Source organism: Coregonus clupeaformis, unplaced genomic scaffold (genome assembly GCF_020615455.1).
Source record: "Coregonus clupeaformis isolate EN_2021a unplaced genomic scaffold, ASM2061545v1 scaf0005, whole genome shotgun sequence".
Taxonomy (NCBI): Eukaryota; Metazoa; Chordata; class Actinopteri; order Salmoniformes; family Salmonidae; genus Coregonus; species Coregonus clupeaformis.
In genome coordinates, this window is record NW_025533460.1 from 490,841 (window position 1) to 518,703 (window position 27,863).

At 42.3% G+C, this 27,863-nt stretch overlaps 1 protein-coding gene across 2 annotated transcripts in view; it reads right to left on the minus strand.

Annotated features, from left to right (window-relative positions):
* Positions 1-27,863, minus strand: part of LOC121577823 (nck-associated protein 5-like) — a 118,343-nt gene that overhangs the window by 20,403 nt on the left and 70,077 nt on the right. Inside the window, exons 1-6 of one of the 2 annotated variants that reach the window (XM_041891739.2) lie at positions 27,280-27,398; positions 18,358-18,492; positions 4,314-4,382; positions 4,086-4,124; positions 3,796-3,915; positions 1,980-2,072 (exon numbers count right to left, since the gene is read on the minus strand). In XM_041891739.2, coding sequence (XP_041747673.2) covers positions 1,980-2,072; positions 3,796-3,915; positions 4,086-4,124; positions 4,314-4,382; positions 18,358-18,486 — 450 coding nt within the window. In that variant the 5' untranslated portion in view covers positions 18,487-18,492; positions 27,280-27,398. Of the gene's footprint in view, positions 1-1,979; positions 2,073-3,795; positions 3,916-4,085; positions 4,125-4,313; positions 4,383-18,357; positions 18,493-27,279; positions 27,399-27,863 lie in introns of those variants that run through there. The other variant, XM_041891740.2, reaches the window with a different exon arrangement.

The window sequence follows — 27,863 nt, forward strand, 5'->3', positions numbered from 1 at the left end:
CACAAACAAACGACTTGACAAACGACTTGACATGCTGCCATCTTGGACATGCTGGAAGGTCAACCTCCGTCCCAGTGTCAAATCTCTGGAAGACTGAAACAGGTTTCCCTCAAGAATTTCCCTGTATTTAGCACCATCCATCATTCCTTCAATTCTGACCAGTTTCCCAGTCCCTGCCGATGAAAAACATCCCCACAGCACGATGCTGCCACCACCATGCTTCACTGTGGGGATGGTGTTCACGGGGTGATGAGAGGTGTTGGGTTTGCGCCAGACATAGCATTTTCCTTGATGGCCAAAAAGCTCAATTTTAGTCTCATCTGACCAGAGTACCTTCTTCTGTATGTTTGGGGAGTCTCCCACATGCCTTTTGGCGAACACCAAACGTGTTGGCTTATTTTTTTCTTTAAGCAATGGCTTTTTTCTGGCTACTCTTCCGTAAAGCCCAGCTCTGTGGAGTGTACGGCTTAAAGTGGTCCTATGGACAGATACTCCAATCTCCGCTGTGGAGCTTTGCAGCTCCTTCAGGGTTATCTTTGGTCTCTTTGTTGCCTCTCTGATTAATGCCCTCCTTGCCTGGTCCGTGAGTTTTGGTGGGCGGCCCTCTCTTGGCAGGTTTGTTGTGGTGCCATATTCTTAAAATTTGGGATGTTCAAAGTTTCTGATATTTTTTTATAACCCAACCCTGATCTGTACTTCTCCACAACTTTGTCCCTGACCTGTTTGGAGAGCTCATTGGTCTTCATGGTGCCGCTTGCTTGGTGCCGCCCCTTGCTTAGTGGTGTTGCAGACTCTGGGGCCTTTCAGAACAGGTGTATATATACACTGAGATCATGTGACAGATCATCTGACACTTAAATAAAGTCCACCTGTGTGCAATCTAACTAATTATGTGACTTCTGACAGTAATTGATTGCACCAGATCTTATTTAGGGGCTTCATAGCAAAGGGGGTGAATACATATGCACGCACCACTTTTCAGTTATTTTTTTTTTTAAATATTTGGAACAAGTTATTTTTTTCATTTTACTTCACCAATTTGGACTATTTTGTGTATGTCCATTACATGAAATCCAAATAAAATTCCATTTAAATTACAGGTTTTAATGCAACAAAATAGGAAAAACGCCAAGGGGGATGCATACTTTTGCAAGGCACTGTAAGAAGTATCGAGGCTATAATCCCTGCCAAAGGTGCTTCAACAAAGTACTGAGTAAAGGGTCTGAATACTTAGGTAAATGTAATATTTCCTTTTTTTATTTTTATAAAATTTGCTAAAATTCCTAAAAACCTGTTTTTGCTTTGTCATTATGGGGTATTGTGTGTAGATTGGTGAGAGAAAAAAACAATTTAATCAATTTTAGAATAAGGCTGTAATATAACAAAATGTGGAAAAAGTCAAGGGGTCTGAATACTTTCCGAATGCACTGTATGTGTTATACACTGAGTATTCAAAACATTAATAACTGACCAGAACTGACCAGGTGAATCCAGGTGAAAGCCATGATCCCTTATTGGTGTCACTTGTTAAATCCACTTCAAATCAGGACACAGGTTAAATAAATATTTTTAAGCCTTGAGACAATTGTGCCATTCAGAGGGTGAATGGGCAAGACAAAATATGTAAGTGCCTTTGAACAGAGTATGGTAGTAGGTGCCAGGCACACTGGTTTGTGTCAAGAATGCCAAGAGTGTGCAAAGCTGTCATCAAGGCAAAGGGCGGCTACTGAAGAATCTCGAAAATATTTTTTATTTTTTTATTTAACACTTTTTTGGTTACTACATGAGTCCATGTGTTATGTCATAGTTTTGATGTCTTCACTATTATTATACAATGTAGAAAATAGTAAAAAAAATAAAGAAAAACCCTTGAATGAGTAGGTGTGTCCAAACTTTTGACTGGTACTGTACTTTCATAATTCCATGGTCAGTGAAGTTTTAGTTGGGGGTTAAGGTTTGTGTGTGGGTTAGCTGCTCACCTTGAGTTCCCCCTGATTTTGGGACACCAGCAGCTTGTCACTGTGCATGGTCAGGGGCTCTGTGCTGTGCTCCGGGACAGACACCAACTGCCACTGGAATGGGAGATAACAGAGAAAGAGGAATGTCAGTATGGGCACCATATCGACTATTGTCATTCTCTGCACCCTCTCCTGATTTCCTTTAACCTGCCTCCTAATACAGAGCGAAAATGGCATTACCGCAGCGGGCCAGCATCTTTACGTTCCTATCCTAGCGCTGAGTAATTAAATTGCTTCGGCATTGAGATGGCATCAGGTTTCCTTATAATATTCATCACAAAGAAAGGTGACGGCGGGGGAAGAGGCACTTACTCTGCATGCGAGGGGAGAAGGTTTTTTCCCCTCACAGGTAAGAGATGCAAAGAGAACGACTGAAGAATACAGAAAAATTGAGGCATGGGGAAGAAGGGAGGGAGGGAGGGAGTGGAGAAGGGGGTTGGGGGAGTTTGGGACAGTTTCCATTTCATTTACAGTAATAGAATGTGCCACTTTGCCCTCCTGTCAATTACAGGGTTATTTATTTTAGATTAAACGCTGTATTGATATTTCTGCAGCAGATTGCTTCTCTCTCTCTTATCCCCTCACTACCGTGGAGTGGTTGAAATACTAATAGAAGATAGAGGGAGTTGGTGTAAACAAACAGAGGTGAAAAAAGAGAGGGAGGGAGAGGGACAGAGATGGAGAGAAGTTGCGAGGGAGAGAGAGGTGCCAAGTGTCATACACTTCAAAGAAGAAGACAAATTATGACTAAGGTCACTGAACATCTTTATCAAAGACAAGACAATCTCTGCATCTGTTCTTTTGAAGCCAAATTCACGGAAACTTGAGAGTCGTTGTATAACCATCTCAGCAGGGGATTCTAAAACCCTGTACCATCACAATAGCGGTTTTGTCCTTGGTTTCTTTCAACAAGGCCGAAATGGATAGAGTAAGAGCTCCAAGGAGCTTTCAGGCTCCAAGCTATAGTCTGCTACAATTTATATTAGATATCAATTTGGGTAAAATAAATCCAAAAGAACAGCAAGGCATCATAGTCCTCATTGTGATATTTCAATCTCACATCTATCTGACTTTATATCAACATAGAATAGCTCACTACACGCCATGGAGGATATGTGATAGAGTTCTAAAACTAGCCTACACAACAGTTCTACATTTCACCTTGACAACAATCACCTAAGCAACAACAGCAATGAGATCAGTGTGACAGAGATGTGGGAGAACTTCTCATCTCCCTCCCAAATGAAAGCAGATTACCTCAGAAACACTGTTCTTATTAGGTAGTAAACAGAAACAGCATGACACATAGGACCATACTTTGATGGTGTTCTGAAACATCGATCTAATCATAATGAACAGGAGACAAGCAAGGCAGAAAATAGATTCTCCCTCTCCCCCAGTGGTTTAGATATGCATATCACACACACACGGGTAGAAATTAGTCTCTCCTATTTAATGGGATAGACATTATTTTCTCCGTGGGCATTCTGATGTGATGCGTGATAGAAAAAACTAACATTCAAATCCAAATTCTCATTAACAGCCCAACATGATCCGAGAGCCGACGGACAGACTTAAATCCATTCTTTGGTCACACTTTCAACAACAGTCTGTCAGTACTCTTGACTAATACTCCTTTATCTTGTCACATTCATTCTAGTTTTGCAAAAATAAAGCAACTGAAACCAAATGAAAAGCTTGTTCATTTATGCGTCATTTCTAAATCATCACAGATAAATCAATTTCACACACACACACACACACACACACACAGTACCTGTTGCAGACGGCTGGCCTGGGGGTGTAGTTTCTGGGCAAAGAGCTCAGTCAGGGTTCTGTTCTGTCTCTCCAGGTCAAACACACGCATCTTCAGCTTAATACACTCCTCCCGCAGGTCCTAGAACAAACACACACATAACATAAATCAACAAACCTTCACATTGACACACGCACACACGCAGGCACGAACACACACACGCACACACTAAACTTGTTGTGTAAAATAACTGCTCATTAACTTGTTAGACTGTTGAGTCTGAACGTCAGTGATCCAGCACCATGTCTTACCTTTTGATTCAGAAGGGCCTGTACCACGTGGTTGGCCACCTGAAAAAAAATTGAATAAAAGTTACATCTTTACTACAGTCTTTGGTCACAAATGGAGAATGATTTGAGTCTTAAGAGTAGTAAGAGTAGTAATCTTAGCAGTGCATAAAAGCTGAGACAACTTATGTAGTGGGTACAGAGACAGACAGAACATATAGAGAAGGAGAAGGTCACACTATGAAAACTCACCTCATCCAGACACCTTTCATAGGCCTCTCTCTGGCTTTCATTCGCAAGGGCCAGTGCTGAATTCTCAGCCTACAAAGGAGAGAGAAAGGACAGAGAAAGGAGAGAAAAGAGAGAGAGCGAGAGACCAATTACATACATCTATCGAAAGCATAAATTTGACAACAAAGATCAACCTCGGGAGATTAATCCCCACCCGTCTCATATGATCACAGTGCATTTCAATGTCTACACTTAGAAGAGCAAGCTTCTTTGTGGCCGAGAATGAACAAATCAGTTGATTTCACAATTGTCCCCATGGAGAATTTGACAGTGCGAATGAATAGACAAAAGAGCAAAATATTCGGTAGATCTCCAAATGGGTTTGATACATCTGAACAAGGATAATTTATTTTAATTGTATTATTCTCCTTGCTGTAATAGGTGCAGACTGGTGAACTCATTAAAAAGAGGTTCCGGCCAGTGTCTTATTCGCCATGATCAAAAGCAGGAACGTGTCACCACAGCAACGATGAAATCAAAGATCTGATAGGGGGGACTGAAACGAAGGGGGGGAGAGAGCGATTCTGAAAGATTGAAATAATTAAATAGGAGGGAAACAGAGACAAGCTGGAGAGAGTTAGTAGGAGGAAAGAAGATAAGGGAAAATAAAAAAGAGAAAGCACAACAGGCTGATTAGAATAAAAAAGGAATGAGGCATTAGAGGGAGAGAGAAGGTGCGAAATAAGAAATAAATGTCTCCATAGAAACAGAGGCACCTAAGCCACCAGTGGTTGCAGATCAAAACAGCAGTCACACATTTAATGCTCCCTCTACAGTGCGTCACAGAAGCTGTGATGGGCCCAAGTGTTCAATGATCAGGGAATGGTGGATGGTGATTGTCACGCCCTGTTTCTGGGGACTCTTTTATGTTGAGCCAGGGTGTTAGTTTATTTGTGTAGTGTCTATGTTTCGTTTCCTATGTTCTGTTCTAGGTTATGTGTTTCTATGTTGGCCGGGGTGGTTCTCAATCAGAGGCAACGAGAATCAGCTGTTGCTTGTTGTCTCTGATTGGGAACCATACTTAGGCAGCCTTTTGTGCACTTGTGATTCGTGGGATCTTGTTCCGTGTAGGTTGTGTTTTGTTAACCGAGGACTTCACGTATTGTTTGCTGTTTTGTGGTGTTATTGTGTTGCTTAGGACTCTATTAAAGAAGATGTACGCATATCACGCTGCGCCTTGGTCTACTCATTATGACGATCGTGACAGTGAGAGGAAAAGGAAGACAGGAGTAGGGCTGTTGCGGTGACCGTATTACCGCCGGTCACGAGTCATGAAGGCAGTCAAATTCCATGTGACTGTTTAGTCACGGTAATTAGGCTTCTCCAAGCTCTGATGTTGCTGATGTTCACAGACGGATGGTCTGACATTCTCCTGTAGAATTTTCTGATACAGAGCAGAATTCATGGTTCCTTCTATTAAGGCAAGTCGTCCAGGTCCTGAGGCAGCAAAGCATCCCCAAACCATCACACCACCACCACCATGCTTAACCTTTGGTTTGATGTTCTTACTGTGGAATGCAGTGTTTGGTTTTCGCCAGGCATAATGGGACCCATCTCGTCCAAAAAGTTGACTCAAGTTTGCCAAAAAGCACCTGGATGATCATTAAGACTCTTGGAAGAACGTTATATGGACAGATGATTCAAAAGTATAACATTTTGGACGACATGGTTCCAGTAATGCCTGGCGAAAATGCACTGGTCCCCCGTGGGAAACGAACCCACAACCCTGGCGTTGCAAACGCCATGCTCTACCAACTGAGCTACACGGGACTACAACAGGAGTATAGCCTACCTGGCTGGCATGAAAATCAACCACGGGAAAAGCGTCCTCCATTCGCTATATAAGTGCATAGATGACATGTATTTTTTCCCGCTGCCCCTGTTTCGAGACAGGTGCATGATAACGGTCCATTCTAAATCAAAAGAAATTTCACACATATATTATTTAGTATATGTAAAGATTAAATCAAGAATAGTCTGATGGGTGACAACATTAGCCTATCACTTGTGAATGATATATTATCACTTGTGAAGGATGCCCAGCATAAGAAACTGCCTTTATTTTGCGACTTTTCAAATCATAGTCGCACACCTCATGTAGCCTAGCCCATAGGCCTGTATGTTTTGATAAGGTTTGTATCACAACTAAAGTGGCCAAATAACTTCTTAAAATTAAGCACATTAATCCGCTTTAGAGCCTAACTGGCATACATAAGCAGTGGGGGAGTTTCAAGTTTGGGGAAGATAATTTTCACCATAAAAATGCACCTTTATAATAAAAGCATCACATGCATAATCGCATTTGCAATCACTTTTGATAATGGTGTTTTCCCGCTAATGGAACATTCGTGCTTATAGCCTACTGCCATGTGCCCATTGCTACGCTTATAATGTGAAGAAATAGCCTAATAGTTTATCAACATTTTAAGCTAAATGTTCTGATCTGTTGCTTCAGCCACAAGGTTTTTTGATGCTAGTGGTTGTATTAATTTGGGATATATTGCATCCCACAACTGTCCCAGACTATGTTTGGAATAATTATTTCTCGCACAGAATAGAATAGGTCGACTTTTGTACTATGGGGGATAGTAGATTGACATAGTCTATTGCTTTTGCTGTTTGTTAGGCCTACTCATCTTGTTGGCTGACGAAAATTAAAATGTGGACAGTTCTTCCAATATCTTTAATATGCACCTTGGAATTGGATAAGGACGCACACAGTTGTGTCCCCGATGTGCTTGTCTTCACTTGTAACCTGTGAGAAAGACCCGATCACGTGATGGGAGAAGGGCACAACGGCCACTGGCCGCAAAAGGCATGGATTTTTTTAGGGTGCATTACGGTCACAAAGGGGATGCCGCCTTGAATCAAGTGCTTGTCAAATTGTGAATGAGAGACTAATGAAGTGTGTACAGCCTGCGCAAAAAAACAAAGCATAGATCATGCCTTTCAAGCGACTTTTTTCAAATCATCATTAGAGTCGCATCATGCAGCCTTACAATGTATAAAAAATCTAAACATATAGCCCAAAGTTTGTAGAACAACTAAAGTAACATTAATAACTCTAAATTAAGCATATAGGAGTACCTATTTCTTTGTTAACTGCTCAACACAGAATAGCCGCATGTGCGCACTCCCTCAAATCTTTTGGAGAAAATATGTATATTTTATTCAGCTTTGTTCAATTGTATTCTTTATACTATAAAATAATGCCATGGAATTCTAAGCAAATCTTGTCTGCTAAATGAACCAGTGTAGCTAGCACACAGCCATTTGGCATAGCCAGATCAGTACCTAACATAAGGACAACACAGAATATGCTATTCTGTTCTTCTGAAATAGACTACATTTTTTATTAGACTTTTTTAAATGGTACATCATTTTCTTTAGGAGTGAGGTAAAAGTAAAAAAAAAAAAAAAGTTAAGTAAAGATACTTTATTGCTACGCAACCAAGGTTGGTGGTATTTGTTTACGGTACTGTACGGTAGCTCTGAAGTGACTAATATACATATATACCCCAGTCTCACTTCATACAACAAACACTCACCCACATTAATTTAACGTACAGTGGGGGAAAAAAGTATTTAGTCAGCCACCAATTGTGCAAGTTCTCCCACTTAAAAAGATGAGAGAGGCCTGTAATTTTCATCATAGGTACACGTCAACTATGACAGACAAAATGAGAAAAGAAAATCCAGAAAATCACATTTTAGGATTTTTAATGAATTTATTTGCAAATTATGGTGGAAAATAAGTATTTGGTCAATAACAAAAGTTTCTCAATACTTTGTTATATACCCTTTGTTGGCAATGACACAGGTCAAACGTTTTCTGTAAGTCTTCACAAGGTTTTCACACACTGTTGCTGGTATTTTGGCCCATTCCTCCATGCAGATCTCCTCTAGAGCAGTGATGTTTTGGGGCTGTCGCTGGGCAACACGGACATTCAACTCCCTCCAAAGATTTTCTATGGGGTTGAGATCTGGAGACTGGCTAGGCCACTCCAGGACCTTGAAATGCTTCTTACGAAGCCACTCCTTCGTTGCCCGGGCGGCGTGTTTGAGTCATTGTCATGCTGAAAGACCCAGCCACGTTTCATCTTCAATGCCCTTGCTGATGGAAGGAGGTTTTCACTCAAAATCTCACGATACATGGCCCCATTCATTCTTTCCTTTACACAGATCAGTCGTCCTGGTCCCTTTGCTGAAAAACAGCCCCAAAGCATGATGTTTCCACCCCCATGCTTCACAGTAGGTATGGTGTTCTTTGGATGCAACTCAGCATTCTTTGTCCTCCAAACACGACGAGTTGAGTTTTTACCAAAAAGTTCTATTTTGGTTTCATCTGACCATAGACATTCTCCCAATCCTCTTCTGGATCATCCAAATGCACTCTAGCAAACTTCAGACGGGCCTGGAAAATGTACTGGCTTAAGCAGGGAGACACGTCTGGCACTGCAGGATTTGAGTCCCTGGCAGCGTAGTGTGTTACTGATGGTAGGCTTTGTTACTTTGGTCCCAGCTCTCTGCAGGCCATTCACTAGGTCCCCCCGTATGGTTCTGGGATTTTTGCTCACCGTTCTTGTGATCATTTTGACCCCACGGAGTGAGATCTTGCGTGGAGCCCCAGATCGAGGGAGATTATCAGTGGTCTTGTATGTCTTCCATTTCCTAATAATTGCTCCCACAGTTGATTTCTTCAAACCAAGCTGCTTACCTATTGCAGATTCAGTCTTCCCAGCCTGGTGCAGGTCTACAATTTTGTTTCTGGTGTCCTTTGACAGCTCTTTGGTCTTGGCCATAGTGGAGTTTGGAGTGTGACTGTTTGAGGTTGTGGACAGGTGTCTTTTATACTGATAACAAGTTCAAACAGGTGCCATTAATACAGGTAACGAGTGGAGGACAGAGGATCCTCTTAAAGAAGAAGTTACAGGTCTGTGAAAGCCAGAAATCTTGCTTGTTTGTAGGTGACCAAATACTTATTTTCCACCATAATTTGCAAATAAATTCATTAAAAATGAATTTATTTGCAAATTATGGTGGAAAATAAGTATTTGGTCACCTACAAACAAGCAAGATTTCTGGCTCTCACAGACCTGTAACTTCTTATTTAAGAGGATCCTCTGTACAATGTGATTTTCTGGAAAAAATTCTCAATTTGTCTGTCATAGTTGACGTGTACCTATGATGAAAATTACAGGCCTCTCTCATCTTTTTAAGTGGGAGAACTTGCACAATTGGTGGCTGACTAAATACTTTTTTCCCCCACTGTATACCACAGGAGGTTGGTGGCACCTTAATTGGTGAAGACGGGCTCGTGGTAATGACTGGAGCGGAATGAGTGGAATGGTATCAAATACATCAAACACATGGTTTCCATTTCATTTGCTCCGTTCCAGCAATTATTATGAGCCGTCCTCCCTCAGCAGCAGGATTTACATTCACAAATTTGTGCCAAGCAGCTAGAATAGCATCACCACAATTCATAAATATCAATAATCCATAAAGTCCATAAACCATAAAGTGCAGGATCCCTGGAGTAGGGGGTGGGGGGGCTAGTGAAGGGAGTTCAAGGTTCTGACTGCTGCGGGGGGGGGAAAAACTGTTTTAAAAACGTTCCGTTTTGGTGGTCATTGACCTGTAGCGCCTACCAAGTCATTGTATAATCAATGTATAATCTTATTGAGATTTGGTTCTGCCTCTGATTTGAGCGTGGTGGAGCCATCAGTGAGCAGAACAAGATGATCACAATAAATATAATTACAGAGATATTACCCAGAGACACTCCAGCACGGGAAAGAGACACAGCAGCAATTACAGCCTGATTCACACATCAATACGCCGCTGCGCTGTGTATACAATAGGGACAGGGAGAGAGTGTGACATTTTGTGAAGGTTTCATCTTCGTAGAGTGTGTGTATGGATTTGACTTTCTCTGTGTGTGTATGTGTGTTTATGTGTGTTCATGTATGTGTGTGTTTGTGACCCTAATGTCACGTCTGAAACTCAATCTGTCGCTCAACTACCCAACCTGAGAGCAATACGTGTATTAAGTCTCAATGGTGTCGTCTATACAAAGTGTGGGCTGGCTGACATGAAAAGAAGGCAGAGGACGGTCACCTGATTCTGCAACATATCAGTGTTGGAGGGCCTCAGCCAAGGGAATTTAACCACAGTAACAGTAAGAGCCCTCTACATCACAGTGGCATGATTATAAACACTAAACATTGTTTTCAAGCAGGTGCTCTGAGAATAAGTGTTTTAAAGCACTTTCTTTCCCACCTCTCATTCTGCCACTAAGGCTCAGGAGATGAGGGCCGGGAGAGCTGGGAGACTTTAAGGTGTTGTGAAAACTTTTAAAGTGCTGCAAGGGTCCATTGTGCTGCGTTAGGAGAATTACAAATATTAAATTTTATTTGGAACGGCAAGCCAGACAAAATTAAACGGGCCTACTTATATAATGAATATGAATTCTGAGGGCAGAAATGATTAAATATTAAAGCATTAGACCTCTTACTAAAGGCTTCAATCATACAATAGTTATACTTAAATTCGAACTGGTTCTCTAGCAGATTAGTAAGAATGTCTCACCGCATGTTCAAGAATGGCCTTTTTCCCTTTATTCTGATTACAGCCTCTCACTTTCGGTTATTTGAAAATGAAATCATCTGCAAAATATCTAGATTTTTAAAACAAGAATGTTGGTTGCAATTTTAGTTTAATCCACCAGAAAAGACAGAACATATAATACAACTAATAGTGAGGTTAATTGATTAAAAAAAGTATATATAAATTATATCATAAATAGGACTGGTTGAGTTATGTCACACTTGCAGCTAACAAAAATATATGGACATTTCTGCACTACCCAAACTTACAACCAACTAATTGCAGCATTACCGCAAAATAGAAGAGTCAAGTGGAATGGGGAAAAAGTAAGGAACTTGTCTGTCGGCCCTGCATTAAAGACCAAAATTGGTTAAAGACAATTGTGCGACATAGATTGCAAAATAGTTGGGAAGAGATTTTCAATGTAGCGATTCCATGGCTGAATTTAAATTATTATACAAAATTCTTGCAACCAAAAGAATGTTAAATATATGGGGGATGTGATTTTGCTGCAAAGAGACAAAATCATTAGATCATTTGTTTTGGTACTGTCCATATGTAGCTTGTTTTTGGTCGCAGGTCCAGAAATGGCTGAAGAATTGGAACATTTACCTGGAGCTAACTCTGCAAAAAGCACTGCTGGGTGATTAGAAAAGTCATAGTCAATCGACCAATAATATAATAATATTTTTGGCAAAAATTGTATATTTAATTTACAATCTGTAGAAACTATGAGAATAGAAAGGTTCTGAACTTTTGTGAAACATCACAGCACAGTTGAAAAATATATAGCAAATGGAGAAAAAAAAATGGATGGTGTTAAGAGATGGTTCAGTGGAGCTGAAGGGTGGGACTACAAACAACAAGATAACTAATGTAAAATATACTGCGTCCATAAAATGTATATAGGTTCAGAACTTTCGTGAAACAGCAGAGTTAAAAATATATGGCAAATAGAAATCAAACTAGTGGTCTTCAGAGATAGATGGGAGGGGTTGAGGAAAGCTGAAGGATGGGACTAAAAACAAACAAAAGATAACTATTGTAAAATACATGATGTCAGTAAAATGTATATAGTACAGGGAGGGAAAAAAGTATTTGATCCCCTGCTGATTTTGTATGTTTGCCCACTGACAAAGAAATGATCAGTCTATCATTTTAATTGTAGGTTTATTTGAACAGTGAGAGACAGAATAACAACAACAAAATCCAGAAAAACGCATGTCAAACATGTTAGAAATTGATTTGCATTTTAATGAGGGAAATAAGTATTTGACCCCCTCTCAATCAGAAAGATTTCTGGCTCCCAGGTCTTTTATACAGGTAACAAGATGAGATTAGGAGCACACTCTTAAAGGGAGTGCTCCTAATCTCAGCTTGTTACCTGTATAAAAGACACCTGTCCACAGAAGCAATCAATCAATCAGATTCCAAACTCTCCACCATGGCCAAGACCAAAGAGCTCTCCAAGGATGTCAGGGACAAGATTGTAGACCTACACAAGGCTGGAATGGGCTACAAGACCATCGCCAAGCAGCTTGGTGAGAAGGTGACAACAGTTGGTGCGATTATTCGCAAATGGAAGAAACACAAAAGAACTGTCAATCTCCCTCAGCCTGGGGCTCCATGCAAGATCTCACCTCGTGGAGTTGCAATGATCATGAGAACGGTGAGGAATCAGCCCAGAACTACACGGCAGGATCTTGTCAATGATCTCAAGGCAGCTGGGACCATAGTCACCAAGAAAACAATTGGTAACACACTACGCCGTGAAGGACTGAAATCCTGCAGCGCCCGCAAGGTCCCCCTGCTCAAGAAAGCACATATACAGGGCCGTCTGAAGTTTGCCAATGAACATCTGAATGATTCAGAGGAGAACTGGGTGAAAGTGTTGTGGTCAGATGAGACCAAAATGGAGCTCTTTGGCATCAACTCAACTCGCCGTGTTTGGAGGAGGAGGAATGCTACCTATGACCCCAAGAACACCATCCCCACCGTCAAACATGGAGGTGGAAACATTATGCTTTGGGGGTGCTTTTCTGCTAAGGGGACAGGACAACTTCACCGCATCAAAGGGACGATGGACGGGGCCATGTACCGTCAAATCTTGGGTGAGAACCTCCTTCCCTCAGCCAGGGCATTGAAAATGGGTCGTGGATGGGTATTCCAGCATGACAATGACCCAAAACACACGGCCAAGGCAACAAAGGAGTGGCTCAAGAAGAAGCACATTAAGGTCCTGGAGTGGCCTAGCCAGTCTCCAGACCTTAATCCCATTGAAAATCTGTGGAGGGAGCTGAAGGTTCGAGGTGGGGATGGTGTGCTTGGGATCATAGGCAGCATTCCTCCTCCTCCAAACACGGCGAGTTGAGTTGATGCCAAAGAGCTCGATTTTGGTATCATCTGACCACAACACTTTCACCCAGTTCTCCTCTGAATCATTCAGATGTTCATTGGCAAACTTCAGACAGCCCTGTATATGTGCTTTCTTGAGCAGGGGGACCTTGCAGGCGCTAATTAATTAAGTTAATTTGTGGAATATCTTTCCTTCTTAATGTGTTTGAGCCAATCAGTTGTGTTGTGACATATACAGTGGGGAGAACAAGTATTTGATACACTGCCGATTTTGCAGGTTTTCCTACTTACAAAGCATGTAGAGGTCTGTAATTTTTATCATAGGTACACTTCAACTGTGAGAGACGGAATCTAAAACAAAAATCCAGAAAATCACATTGAATGATTTTTAAGTAATTAATTTGCATTGTATTGCATGACATAAGTATTTGATCACCTACCAACCAGTAAGAATTCCAGCTCTCACAGACCTGTTAGTTTTTCTTTAAGAAGCCCTCCTGTTCTCCACTCATTACCTGTATTAACTGCACCTGTTTGAACTCGTTACCTTTATAAAAGACACCTGTCCACACACTCAATCAAACAGACTCCAACCTCTCCACAATGGCCAAGACCAGAGAGCTGTGTAAGGACATCAGGGATAAAATTGTAGACCTGCACAAGGCTGGGATGGGCTACAGGACAATAGGCAAGCAGCTTGGTGAGAAGGCAACAACTGTTGGCGCAATTATTAGAAAATGGAAGAAGTTCAAGATGACGGTCAATCACCCTCGGTCTGGGGCTCCATGCAAGATCTCACCTCGTGGGGCATCAATGATCATGAGGAAGGTGAGGGATCAGCCCAGAACTACACGGCAGGACCTGGTCAATGACCTGAAGAGAGCTGGGACCACAGTCTCAAAGAAAACCATTAGTAACACACTACGCCGTCATGGATTAAAATCCTGCAGCGCACGCAAGGTCCCCCTGCTCAAGCCAGTGCATGTCCAGGCCCGTCTGAAGTTTGCCAATGACCATCTGGATGATCCAGAGGAGGAATGGGAGAAGGTCATATGGTCTGATGAGACAAAAATAGAGCTTTTTGGTCTAAACTCCACTCGCCGTGTTTGGAGGAAGAAGAAGGATGAGTACAACCCCAAGAACACCATCCCAACCGTGAAACATGGAGGTGGAAACATCATTCTTTGGGGATGCTTTTCTGCAAAGGGGACAGGACGACTGCACCGTATTGAGGGGAGGATGGATGGGGCCATGTATCGCGAGATCTTGAAGATGGGTCATGGCTGGGTCTTCCAGCATGACATCGACCCGAAACACACAGCCAGGGCAACTAAGGAGTGGCTCCGTAAGAAGCATCTCAAGGTCCTGGAGTGGCCTAGCCAGTCTCCAGACCTGAACCCAATAGAAAATCTTTGGAGGGAGCTGAAAGTCTGTATTGCCCAGCGACAGCCCCGAAACCTGAAGGATCTGGAGAAGGTCTGTATGCAGGAGTGGGCCAAAATCCCTGCTTTAGTGTATACAAACCTGGTCAAGACCTACAGGAAACGTATGATCTCTGTAATTGCAAACAAAGGTTTCTGTACCAAATATTAAGTTCTGCTTTTCTGATGTATCAAATACTTATGTCATGCAATAAAATGCAAATTAATTACTTAAAAATCATACAATGTGATTTTCTGGATTTTTGTTTTAGATTCCGTCTCTCACAGTTGAAGTGTACCTATGATAACAATTACAGACCTCTACATGCTTTGTAAGTAGGAAAACCTGCAAAATCGGCAGTGTATCAAATACTTGTTCTCCCCACTGTATATACAGAAGATTGCCCTATTTGGTAAAAGAAAAAGTCTAAATTATGGCAAGAACAGCTCAAATACGCAAAGAGAAACAACAGTCCATCATTACTTTAAGACATGAAGGTCAGTCAATATAGAACATTTCAAGAACTTTTAAAGTTTCTTCAAGTGCAGTCGCAAAAACCATCAAGCGCTATGATGAAACTGGCTCTCATGAGGACCGCCACAGGAATGGAAGACCCAGAGTTACCTCTGCTGCAGGGGATAAGTTCATTAGAGTTACCAGCCTCAGAAAATGCAGCCCAAATAAATGCTTTACAGAGTTCAAGTAACAGACAACTCAACATCAACTGTTCAGAGGAGACTGTGTGGTCAAATTGCTGCAAAGAAACCACTACTAAAGGACACCAAAAAGAAGAAGAGACTTGCTTGGGCCAAGAAACACGAGCAATGGACATTAGACCGGTGGAAATGTGTCCTTTGGTCTGTAGTCCAAATTGGAGATTTTTGGTTCCAACCGCCGTGGCTTTGTGAGATGCAGTGTGAACGGATGATCTCCGCATGTGTTTTTTCCACCATAAAGCATGGAGGAGGTGTTATGGTGTGGGGGTGCTTTGCTGGTGACACTGTCTGTGATTTTTTTTTTATTCAAGGCACACTTAACCAGCATGGTTACCACAGCATTCTGCAGCGCTACGCCATCCCATCTGGTTTGGGCTTAGTGGGACTATTATTTGTTTTTCAACAGGACAATGACCCATTACACCTCCAGGCTGTGTAAGGGCTATTTTACCAAGAAGGAGAGTGATGGAGTGCTGCATCAGATGACCTGGCCTCCACAATCCCCCGACCTCAACCCAATTGAGATGTTTTGGGATGAGTCGGACCGCAGAGTAAAGGAAAAGCAGCCAACAAGTGCTCAGCATATGTGGGATCTCCTTCAAGACTGTTGGAAAAGTGTTTTTTTAAACACTTTTTTGGTTACTACATGATTCCATATGTGTTATTTCATAGTTCTGATGTCTTCACTATTATTCTAGAAAATAGTAAAAATAAAGTAAACTTTGGACTGGTACTGTATATATATACAGTGCATTCGGAAAGTATCCTGTCCCCTTGACTTTTTCCATATTTTGTTACGTTACAGCCATATTCTAAAATGGATAACATTGTTTTCTTCCCTCATCAATCTACACACAATACCCCATAATGACAATGCAAAAACAGGTTGTTAGAAACTGAAATATCACATTTACATAAGGATTCAGACCTTGTACTCAGTACAGTCTTGAGACTTCTTGGGTATGACGCTACAAGCTTGGCACACCTGTATTTTGGGGGAGTTTCTCCCATTCTTCTCTGCAGCTCCTCTCAAGCTTTGTCAGGTTGGATAGGGAGCGTCGCTGCACAGCTATTTTCAGGTCTCTTCAGAGATATTAGATCGGGTTCAAGTCCGGGCTCTGGCTGGGCCACTCAAGGACATTCAGAGACTTGTCCCGAAGCCACTCCTGCGTTGTCTTGGCTGTGTGCTTAGGGTCGTTGTCCTGTTGGAAGGTGAACCTTCACCGCAGTCTGAGGTCCTGAGCACTCTGGAGCAGGTTTTCATCAAGGATCTCTCTGTCCTTTGCTCCATTCATCTTTCCCTTGATCTTGACTAGTCTCACAGTCCCTGCCACTGAAAGACATCCCCACAGCATGATGCTGCCACCACCATGCTTCACCGTAGGGATGGTGCCAGGTTTCCTCCAGAGGTGACGCTTGGCATTCAGGCCAAAGATTTAAATCTTGGTTTCATCAGACCAGAGAATCTTGTTTCTCATGGTCAGAGTCCTTTAGGTGCCTTTTTGCAAACTCCAAGTAGGCTGTCATATGCCTTTTACTGAGGAGTGGCTTCCGTCTGGCCACTCTATCACAAAGGCCTGAATGTTGGAGTGCTGCAGAGATTGTTGTCCTTCTGGAAGGTTCTCCCATCTCCACAGAGGATCTCAGGAGCTCTGTCAAAGTGAACATCGTGTTCTTGGTCACCTCCCTGACCAAGGCCCTTCTCCCCCGATTGCTCAGTTTGACCGGGCGACCAGCTCTAGGAAGAGTCTTGGTGGTTCCAAACTTCTTCCATTTAAGAATGATGGAGGCCACTGTGTTCTTGGGGACCTTCAATGCTGCAGAAATGTTTTGGTACCATTCCTCAGATCAGTGCCTCGACACAATCCTGTCTTGGAGCTCTACAGACAATTTATTCAACCTCATGGCTTGGTTTTTGCTCTGACATGCATTGTCAACTATATAGACAGGTGCGTGCCTTTCCAAATCATGTCCAATCAATTGAGTTTACCACAGGTGGGCTCCTCTCAAGTTGTAGAAACATCTCAAGGATGATTAATGGAAACAAGATGCACCTGAGTTCAATTTCGAGTCTCATAGCAAAGTCTGAATACTTATGTAAATAACGTATTTCTGTTTTAAATTTTTTATACATTTGCAAACATTTCTAAAAGCCTGTTTTCGCTTTGTCATTATGGGGTATTGTGTGTAGATTGATGAGGACTTTTTTATTTAATCCATTTTAGAATAAGGCTGTAAAGTAACAAAATGAGGAAAAAGTCAAGGGGTCTGGATACTTTCCGAATGCACTGTAAATGTGTAAAGTGATAAAAACAAATGAAGCTAGTTGTGCAAGACATTTTATAGATAAAACAATAAGTAGCATACTGTTTTTAAATGTATGCATCATTTTCCCCTCCGACAAAACAAAAGCTGATTCAAAGGGGTTGGGGCAGATTTTAAAACTATTCCGTGAAGGACTCAGGTAGGATGCACATGACTATCCTTGATGAAAGTTTGCCATCGAGGAGGGGAGGACACTCTTCCGCTCGCCTAATTGACAGTCTCCTCGACCATTTATCGGTTTCTGGGTCACAAAGAAGATAGTACGGAGGAGAGAGGGTGGAAGACTGACTTTTGCCCAAATGAGAAAAGGCCCAAGTGTACCCAGAGTGTCAACAGCTCCAGGGGTCAAGACTTCAGCTCTTTCTTAATTCATCCTTCCTCGATTCCTCTCCATGTCTCCTTCTCAAAATCCATTGAAGAAGAAATTCAGAGGGGAGGGACCTTGGAGCTTCTCCTCCAATACAGTTGAGAAGGAGGTGAGGAGGCAGGATACGAGGAATCAAAGAAAGACAAATTGAGATATAGCCTAGATGAGCTCTGTGTTCCCCCTCCCTGCCCTCCCCCTCCCTGTGCCTCACCTCCAGCTCCCTGAGCCTCTCCAGGAGCTCCCTGCTGCTCTCCGGCTCTTCAACGTACGACTCCACATCGCCTTCATCTGACTCAAAGGCCTCATCACACTCCCTCAGCTCTGGCTCCTCAGACTCCATCACCACCTGTGGTGCAGAAAGGACATCAGGGACACGGTTAGTAATGGTGTAGGGTGAAGTTGCCCCTAGAAGCTGATCCTGGGTCAATTTAGCATTTTCCCGGCTAAGGGTTAAAATGGGCACTCAGCTGTTGAAACAATAACAAAGCGTACTCCATGCCATTATTTTGCTATGGATGCAAGGACTGACCATCCATGATATAAAAATAGTTTTAACCATATTTTGAGGCTATACAGTGTTTGCTTACATTTACTTTGTTTCCAAACATTGGAGTAAAACAAGCTTATATTTTGGGTTCTGATGGGGTACGACAGTTGAACTAAGCTCATGAAGCATTTATAAGTTATATTCTTCAAGAATCAATGGATGCATATAATTAATTTATAAGTCCAAAAATGGATTAACAAATGTTGATTGCGCCTTTAAGGTTAGCATTGGGAGAGGGGACCTATACCTAGGGGAAACGTCACCCCGAAGCTTAGTATCCGGGACACGGTTTGGTTCACTGTTACCATAGTAATAGAGAGAGGTCGGGGACACGGTTGGTAATAATGTCACTCCACACAATAACAACATCATCATCTCATGGGGATTTGTCATGGTTTTACACTCTTTCCAGGGTGATAATTAAAGAGGCTTTTATATTTTCACCTACATTTCACCTTCCCACCCACTCTGCTTTTGGTAACGGAGACTGTTTTCAATAGTGATAGTGACAATGAAAAGAGGATTAACTGAGATTTAAATGAAGAATGTGGAGGCTGAATTATAAAAAGCTGTACGTATCTATTTTAACACCCCTGAGCACATGTACGGCGATCACATGAATGAAGCAGGGGATGCGCCTCTAGATATTACAGTTTATTTTGCTCTCCAGGTCGCCATGGCTAAGCGAGAGGCGCCGAGACTCACATGGCTTGTTGCGTCAGAAGCTCTGTGGTTAACAAAGTTGCCAGACTCAGTTAGCCTTATACGAACCATCCTGATCTCACAAGCTTACATTCTGTTTCGATACACAGATCTGTAGCAAAACAGAACGTAAGCTCTCGAGATCAGGATGGTTTGTACGAGGCGAAGACAGTTTCTATCAAAGGCTTCAGAGTCCTTTATCTCTAAGCCATCGATCACTATCCATGTAAAGGTGAGGTCTCGTGACATAACCATTAATAAGGAAAATAATAGAGGTATTCAGTAGAAAGAATATTAACAGGGCTTCAGTTAGGGATATGTAATGAATGACGAATGGGCATTATGAAAACAATAGACCTAAAAACACATACAAACAAAATATATATATTTTAATGGAATAGAGGAAGACTGTCCTTTTGATTCCCTAACACTTCCTAGAGTCTAGCCCTACCTCTAAATTTAGGCCCTACTTTGAGGTAAAAAAATGGAACAGGTATGTATTTTCTCGGTTGATGCTAAGTGAGATCCCTGGGACGTCCATACCCTAAACCCTAGCCCTAACCTTAACCCTTACCCTAACCTAACCGTTTTAAAATGTCAACTTCAATGGGGTGACGTCAGAGTCCCAAGGATCTCACTTAAGCCTTTTCCGTCTTTTCTCCTCCCCAGTCTTGTGCTTTAGTGGCCATAAACCAATCGCTCTATTGTATCCAGATGATGGGCGGCAGACAGGGGCAGTAAATTAAAGCACATTCCACCCTGTTCTAACCTCTTTCTCTGCCCATCCAAAATGACCTACTCAGTACCGGCAGAGGGATCTGAAGAGTGGACTACGTGGGGTAGACAGCCCTCTTCTGGCCTGTATGGGATTTACATTAGTGATGGTAAAGCCTTGATAAAGCCTTCTATCAAATGGCTTTCTTACGAAATGAGTCCCTTTGATATTTAAAGTTGAAATTGTGCACCGATATTGCATTTTAAAAGCCTGTTATATTTAATTAAGTGCCCTTTAACATAGACAACATGGAAAATTCAATAAATCATGAATACAGACTTGCTAATATGCAAAGATTCTGGCTTGTCCCTCTGCACTCTGTGACATCTAGGAAGATTTGAACCCACTTAACCCCAAGTTTTCATCATCATTATAAAGTTCCCTTTGTTGCTTTAACAAAGTAATTTCTGAAGATTATTATATATTTCATGTGATTAGTTATTCATTTTATTAGGTTAAAAAAACCTGTCCTTCATTTTAAGGTCAACCCTGTTACATAAAATGAACTCTCGTTTAATTATGGTGAAATATTTCCTTTTTAAATATAAAAAAAAAAAGTAACATTGAACATCTAATAGTCAAATCATAGTGTAAAAGCAGGTGAGCTGGTTCTACTCTTTTTGGCAATTTTCTGGTGTTTTGTGGTGGGACAACTGAGTGGGTAAAGCATAACACATCAACCCTATTACCCATAGATAGACAGGCTAGAAATGTTTGAATTTGAAATGTTTTGTGAAGCTTGCCTTCAAATTGCCCCTCCCTGTTACACACAACAAGCTTCCATTCCCCCTGTCACAAGGTGATTTATGGCTGATTTAAAGGCCCAGTACAGTCAAAATGCATTTTTTCTGAATTTTGTATCATATTGTACAACAGCTGACGTACAAGTGTGAAACATTTGTATCAGTGTCATTTTCTGATAGTTGTTGCTTGAAAATACAATCTACACAGGAGCTTCTAATCAGCAGGTTTGCATGGGCGGTAGTTTCGGCTTTCCATGGTGACATCACCATGCAGTAAATTGGTTAATAGACCAATAAAAAAATTGAGTTCCAAACCTCTCTGCCAATAATAGCTAGTTTTCAGTTTTCCCCTCCCCACTCAGACCACTCCTAGACAGACCTAGCAAATGTATTGCTTGAGAAATAGTTTTTTGACCATTTTAATTTAAATCTATTACAGTAAGGTACTTAATTGTTACCCAGAAATTATTTGATATTGATTTTAAAATGGCAGCATTGGGCCTTAAAAATGAAATCTCAACCTGTCAACTCTGATACTTTATTTGGCACTTACTATAGTATTTTCAGTTATTTAACCTCTTCAGATAGAAAATGACAATGTTAAAATTAGGTGAAGGTTTTTTTTTCACCAAGTTACACTACCCAAAAGGGACTCATTTCGTGTAACGACCCAACAGGACTTGTGGGTGTTGCAATATAAAGCCACATTTCTGAATTACGCCTATAATATGTTAGAACAAGTCACAAAAAGCTTAATAATGATGGATGACACATTAAACTCTTAAAACAGGTATGTGGTGCCAGAGAGAAGCAAAGAGAAACTCTAAGGTGAACAGCACACTTCAGAGAGACTGTTTGGGTCAGTTCAGGGCAAGAGTTCATCCTTTGCATGACTGCCAGGGTTGCGACAGCCAGCAGTAATTGTTGGTTTATTGTCCAGTGCAGCTGTTTAGAGCTGAGGTAACTGTGTCTTTGAACAGGGGATTCATGTAAGGAAGGATCAAAGTGAACACGAGGCTGCATGCCAGAGTCTGAAGATGCACTATTATAGGGAGTAGGGTGCCATTTGGGAAGGACACTGTCTAGGCCAGACAGATGGAGAGTATTCTCAGGGACATGTGATTTGTGCCACATGCCGGCTTGGATCAATACACTGCCGGCGTTGCAGCCTCCTCCTCTCCCATGTAACCCTCTTTCTGAGAATCCTAAATAAACAGGGCAGTTGTATATCCACACTTGGGTAGGTAAGGGCTTATTTTCACCAAGCCACATAAAAAGGTAAAAGGGAACACTGACATTTTATAAAATAAGAATATATGCCATTTACGTGTATACATTTGTTACATATGGGTGATCCCGGGAATCGAATTCACTATCTTGGCATTGCAAGAGCCATGTTCTACTAACTGAGCTACAGAGTGTTCCATCCCCTTTTCCTATTCGTCCTTCCCCCATCAGTCCTTCCCCTTTTCCAATCCGTCCTTCCCCTTTTCCCATCTGTCCTTCCCCTTTTCCCATCCGTCCTTCCCCTTTTCCTATGCGTCCTTCCCTTTTTCCTATGCGTCCTTCCCCTTTTCCCATGCGTCCTTCCCCTTTTCCTGTCTGTCTGCAGATCAGTGCTCTGTTCCCTTCTTATTTTGTGATGGATGTCTGTCTGTTGACTTGAGAGAGCTTAGGGATTGGGTTTTGATTCAGCTAAGAATATAAATAGACATGGCTGGTGTGGTTAATCGATTTAAAAAAAGTTCTCCTTTTTAGATAAAACTATACTAAATATAATAATGTCACCAAATAATTGATTAAACATACTATTTTGCAATTAAGTTCTACAGTAGCCTCAACAAGACTCTGTAGGGTAGCACCATGGTGTAGCCGGAGGACAGCTAGCTTCCGTCCTCCTCTGGGTAAATTGACTTCAATACAAAACCTAGGAGGCTCATGGTTCTCACCCCCTTCCATAGACTTACACAATATTTATGACAACTACCGGAGGACGTCCTCCAACCTATCAGAGCTCTTGCTGCATGAACTGACATGTTGTCCACCCAATCAAAGGATCAGAGAATGAATCTAGTACTGAAAGCTTAAGATACAGCTAGCTAGTACTGCAGTGCATAAAATGTGGTGAGTAGTTGACTCAAAGAAAGAGAAAGACAATAGTCGAACAGTTTTGAACAAATCAATTTCTTCCAAAATGAAGGAGAAGCAAGAAAGAGATAGTTATTGTTTTTCAGTTTCACTAACTTAGCTAGCAAATGCAGTTAGCTAGTTTACCCTACTCAAACACCCTGCTCAAACATAGCTGGCTATGAATATCCAACACAACACTGGAACTCCTCCAAGTCAAGGTAAGCTTTTGGTTTTACTAATTTATTGCCACCGGGGCCCGCCGGTGTAAATGCTAAACTGCTTACTGACTGTACACTGTAACGTTACTGCATGATTACTAACGCGTTAGTTCTATTAGCTATATTGACTATGACGTTACTTTAGCTAATATGGTGACAATGATGTAGGCTGTGTGTAGCGGTTATGATATGGTTTGGAAAGGTTTTTTCACCTGGTTACATACAGCTGATGTGTTGTGCATTGACGTCCACAAGTGACGAAGGGAAAATATGAGAGGAGGAGAGCGCATAGATGCGAGAAGGAATACAATGTGGCTGTTATGAACGTGAACTGTGTTTACGCATGATCAGGGGTGTATTCATTCCGTCTATTCTATAGAAAAAACGTTTCTTAAAATGAACAAAACGGGGAAAAACTTTTTTCTTTCGACCTACGTTGTAAACTTTCATTCATAGGCTAGGTTGTAGCAACCTCATGATGGGAATAGGGAAATTTGAGTATCATGTACAGTGAGGGAAAAAAGTATTTGATCCCCTGCTGATTTTGTACGTTTGCCCACTGACAAAGACATGATCAGTCTATAATTTTAATGATAGGTTTCATTGTACAGTGAGAGACAGAATAACAACAAAAAAATCCAGACAAACGCATGTCAAAAATGTTATTAATTGATTTGCATTTTAATGAGGGAAATAAGTATTTGACCCCTCTGCAAAACATGACTTAGTACTTGGTGGAAAAACCCTTGTTGGCAATCACAGAGGTCAGACGTTTCTTGTAGTTGGCCACCAGGTTTGCACACATCTCAGGAAGGATTTTGTCCCACTCCTCTTTGCAGATCTTCTCCAAGTCATTAAGGTTTCGAGGCTGATGTTTGGCAACTTGAACCTTCATCTCCCTCCACAGATTTTCTATGGGATTAAGGTCTGGAGACTGGCTAGGCTACTCCAGGACCTTAATGTGCTTCTTCTTGAGCCACTCCTTTGTTGCCTTGGCCGTATGTTTTGGGTCATTGTCATGCTGGAATACCCATCCACGACCCATTTTCAATGCCCTGGCTGAGGGAAGGAGGTTCTCACCCAAGATTTGACGGTACATGGCCCCGTCCATCATCCCTTTGATGCAGTGAAGTTGTCATGTCCCCTTAGCAGAAAAACACCCCCAAAGCATAATGTTTCCACCTCCATGTTTGACGGTGGGGATGGTGTTCTTGGGGTCATAGGCAGCATTCCTCCTCCTCCAAACACGGCGAGTTGAGTTGATGCCAAAGAGCTCGATTTTGGTCTCATCTGACCACAACACTTTCACCCAGTTCTCCTCTGAATCATTCAGATGTTCATTGGCAAACTTCAGACAGGCCTGTATATGTGCTTTCTTGAGCAGGGGGACCTTGCGGGCGCTGCAGGATTTCAGTCCTTCACGGCGTAGTGTGTTACCAATTGTTTTCTTGGTGACTATGGTCCCAACTGCCTTGAGATCATTGACAAGATCCTCCCGTGTAGTTCTGGGCTGATTCCTCACCGTTCTCATGATCATTGCAACTCCACGAGGTGATATCTTGCATGGAGCCCCAGGCCGTGGGAGATTGACAGTTATTTTGTGTTTCTTCCATTTGCGAATAATCGCACCAACTGTTGTCACCTTCTTAAGAGTGTGCTCCTAATCTCAGCTTGTTACCTGTATAAAAGACACCTGGGAGCCAGAAATCTTTCTGATTGAGAGGGGGTCAAATACTTATTTCCCTCATTAAAATGCAAATCAATTCATAACATTTTTGACATGCGTTTTTCTGGATTTTTTTGTTGTTATTCTGTCTCTCACTGTTCAAATAAACCTACCATTCAAATTATAGACTGATCATTTCTTTGTCAGTGGGCAAACTTATAAAATCAGCAGGGGATCAAATACTTTTTTCCCTCACTGTAATAGCCTAAACCTATCGCTGTTACATTGAACTGGGTGAATGGAATATGAATGACAGTCATCCAATATGCTATAATAGAAATAAGGCCATGCTCATGAAAAAAAATATTGTCCTCCCTCATCTTAAACAGCACTGACCGCCACTGGGATAAATATACAGTGGGTGAAAAATGTATTTAGTCAGCCACCAATTGTGCAAGTTCACCCACTTAAAAAGATGAGAGAGGCCTGTAATTTTCATCATAGGTACACGTCACCTATGACAGACAAAATGAGATTTTCTTTCTCCAGAAAATCACATTGTAGGATTTTTAATGAATTTATTTGCAAATTATGGTGGAAAATAAGTATTTGGTCAATAACAAAAGTTTCTCAATACTTTGTTATATACCCTTTGTTGGCAATGACACAGGTCAAACGTTTTCTGTAAGTCCTCACAAGGTTTTCACACACTGTTGCTGGTATTTTGGCCCATTCCTCCATGCAGATCTCCTCTAGAGCAGTGATGTTTTGGGGCTGTCGCTGGGCAACACGGACTTTCAACTCCCTCCAAAGATTTTCTATGGGGTTGAGATCTGGAGACTGGCTAGGCCACTCCAGGACCTTGAAATGCTTCTTACGAAGCCACTCCTTCGTTGCCCGGGCGGTGTGTTTGGGATCATTGTCATGCTGAAAGACCCAGCCACGTTTCATCTTCAATGCCCTTGCTGATGGAAGGAGGTTTTCACTCAAAATCTCACGATACATGGCCCCATTCATTCTTTCCTTTACACAGATCAGTCGTCCTGGTCCCTTTGCAGAAAAACACCCCCAAAGCATGATGTTTCCACCCCCATGCTTCACAGTAGGTATGGTGTTCTTTGGATGCAACTCAGCATTCTTTGTCCTCCAAACACGACGAGTTGAGTTTTTACCAAAAAGTTCTATTTTGGTTTCATCTGACCATATGACATTCTCCCAATCCTCTTCTGGATCATCCAAATGCACTCTAGCAAACTTCAGATGGGCCTGGACATGTACTAGCTTAAGCAGGGGGACACGTCTGGCACTGCAGGATTTGAGTCCCTGGCGGCGTAGTGTGTTACTGATGGTAGGCTTTGTTACTTTGGACCCAGCTCTCTGCAGGTCATTCACTAGGTCCCCCCGTGTGGTTCTGGGATTTTTGCTCACCGTTCTTGTGATCATTTTGACCCCACGGGGTGAGATCTTGCGTGGAGCCCCAGATCGAGGGAGATTATCAGTGGTCTTGTATGTCTTCCATTTCCTAATAATTTCTCCCACAGTTGATTTCTTCAAACCAAGCTGCTTACCTATTGCAGATTCAGTCTTCCCAGCCTGGTGCAGGTCTACAATTTTGTTTCGGGTGTCCTTTGACAGCTCTTTGGTCTTGGCCATAGTGGAGTTTGGAGTGTGACTGTTTGAGGTTGTGGACAGGTGTCTTTTATACTGATAACAAGTTCAAACAGGTGCCATTAATACAGGTAACGAGTGGAGGACAGAGGAGCCTCTTAAAGAAGAAGTTACAGGTCTGTGAGAGCCAGAAATCTTGCTTGTTTGTAGGTGACCAAATACTTATTTTCCACCATAATTTGCAAATAAATGCATTAAAAATCCTACAATGTGATTTTCTGGAGAAAAAAAATCTCAATTTGTCTGTCATAGTTGACGTGTACCTATGATGAAAATTACAGGCCTCTCTCATATTTTTAAGTGGGAGAACTTGCACAATTGGTGGCTGACTTAATACTTTTTTCCCCCCACTGTACCTGAATTTGTCTAATAGAAACTCTTGTTTGCAACTGTTGGACTAATGATTACACCCTAGATCAGCTAGAAGCAGGCAAGAGTGTGCAAGGCGGTAATGAATGTGTCACTGTCTGTGCACCTACGTTGTAAACTTTCATTCATAGGCTAGGTTGTAGCAACCTCATGATGGGTATAGGGAAAATTAAACCTATCGATGTTACATTGAGCGGGGTGAATGGAATATGAATGACAGTCATCCAATTTGCTGTAATAGAAATAAGGCCATGCTCATTTAAAAAATGGTCCTCCCTCATCCACTGGTGTACGTGTGTAGGAGGGGGTACCCACCGGTGAGGCTGGCTATCCACTGGTGTACGTGTGTAGGAGGGGGTACCCACCGGTGAGGCTGGCTATCCACTGGTGTACGTGTGTAGGAGGGGGTACCCACCGGTGAGGCTGGCTATCCACTGGTGTACGTGTGTACGAGGGGGTACCCACCGGTGAGGCTGGCTATCCACTGGTGTACGTGTGTAGGAGGGGGGTACCCACCGGTGAGGCTGGCTATCCACTGGTGTACGTGTGTAGGAGGGGGTACCCACCGGTGAGGCTGGCTATCCACTGGTGTACGTGTGTAGGAGGGGGTACCCACCGGTGAGGCTGGCTATCCACTGGTGTACGTGTGTAGGAGGGGTACCCACCGGTGAGGCTGGCTATCCACTGGTGTACGTGTGTAGGAGGGGGTACCCACCGGTGAGGCTGGCTATCCACTGGTGTACGTGTGTAGGAGGGGGTACCCACCGGTGAGGCTGGCTATCCACTGGTGTACGTGTGTAGGAGGGGGTACCCACCGGTGAGGCTGGCTATCCACTGGTGTACGTGTGTAGGAGGGGTACCCACCGGTGAGGCTGGCTATCCACTGGTGTACGTGTGTA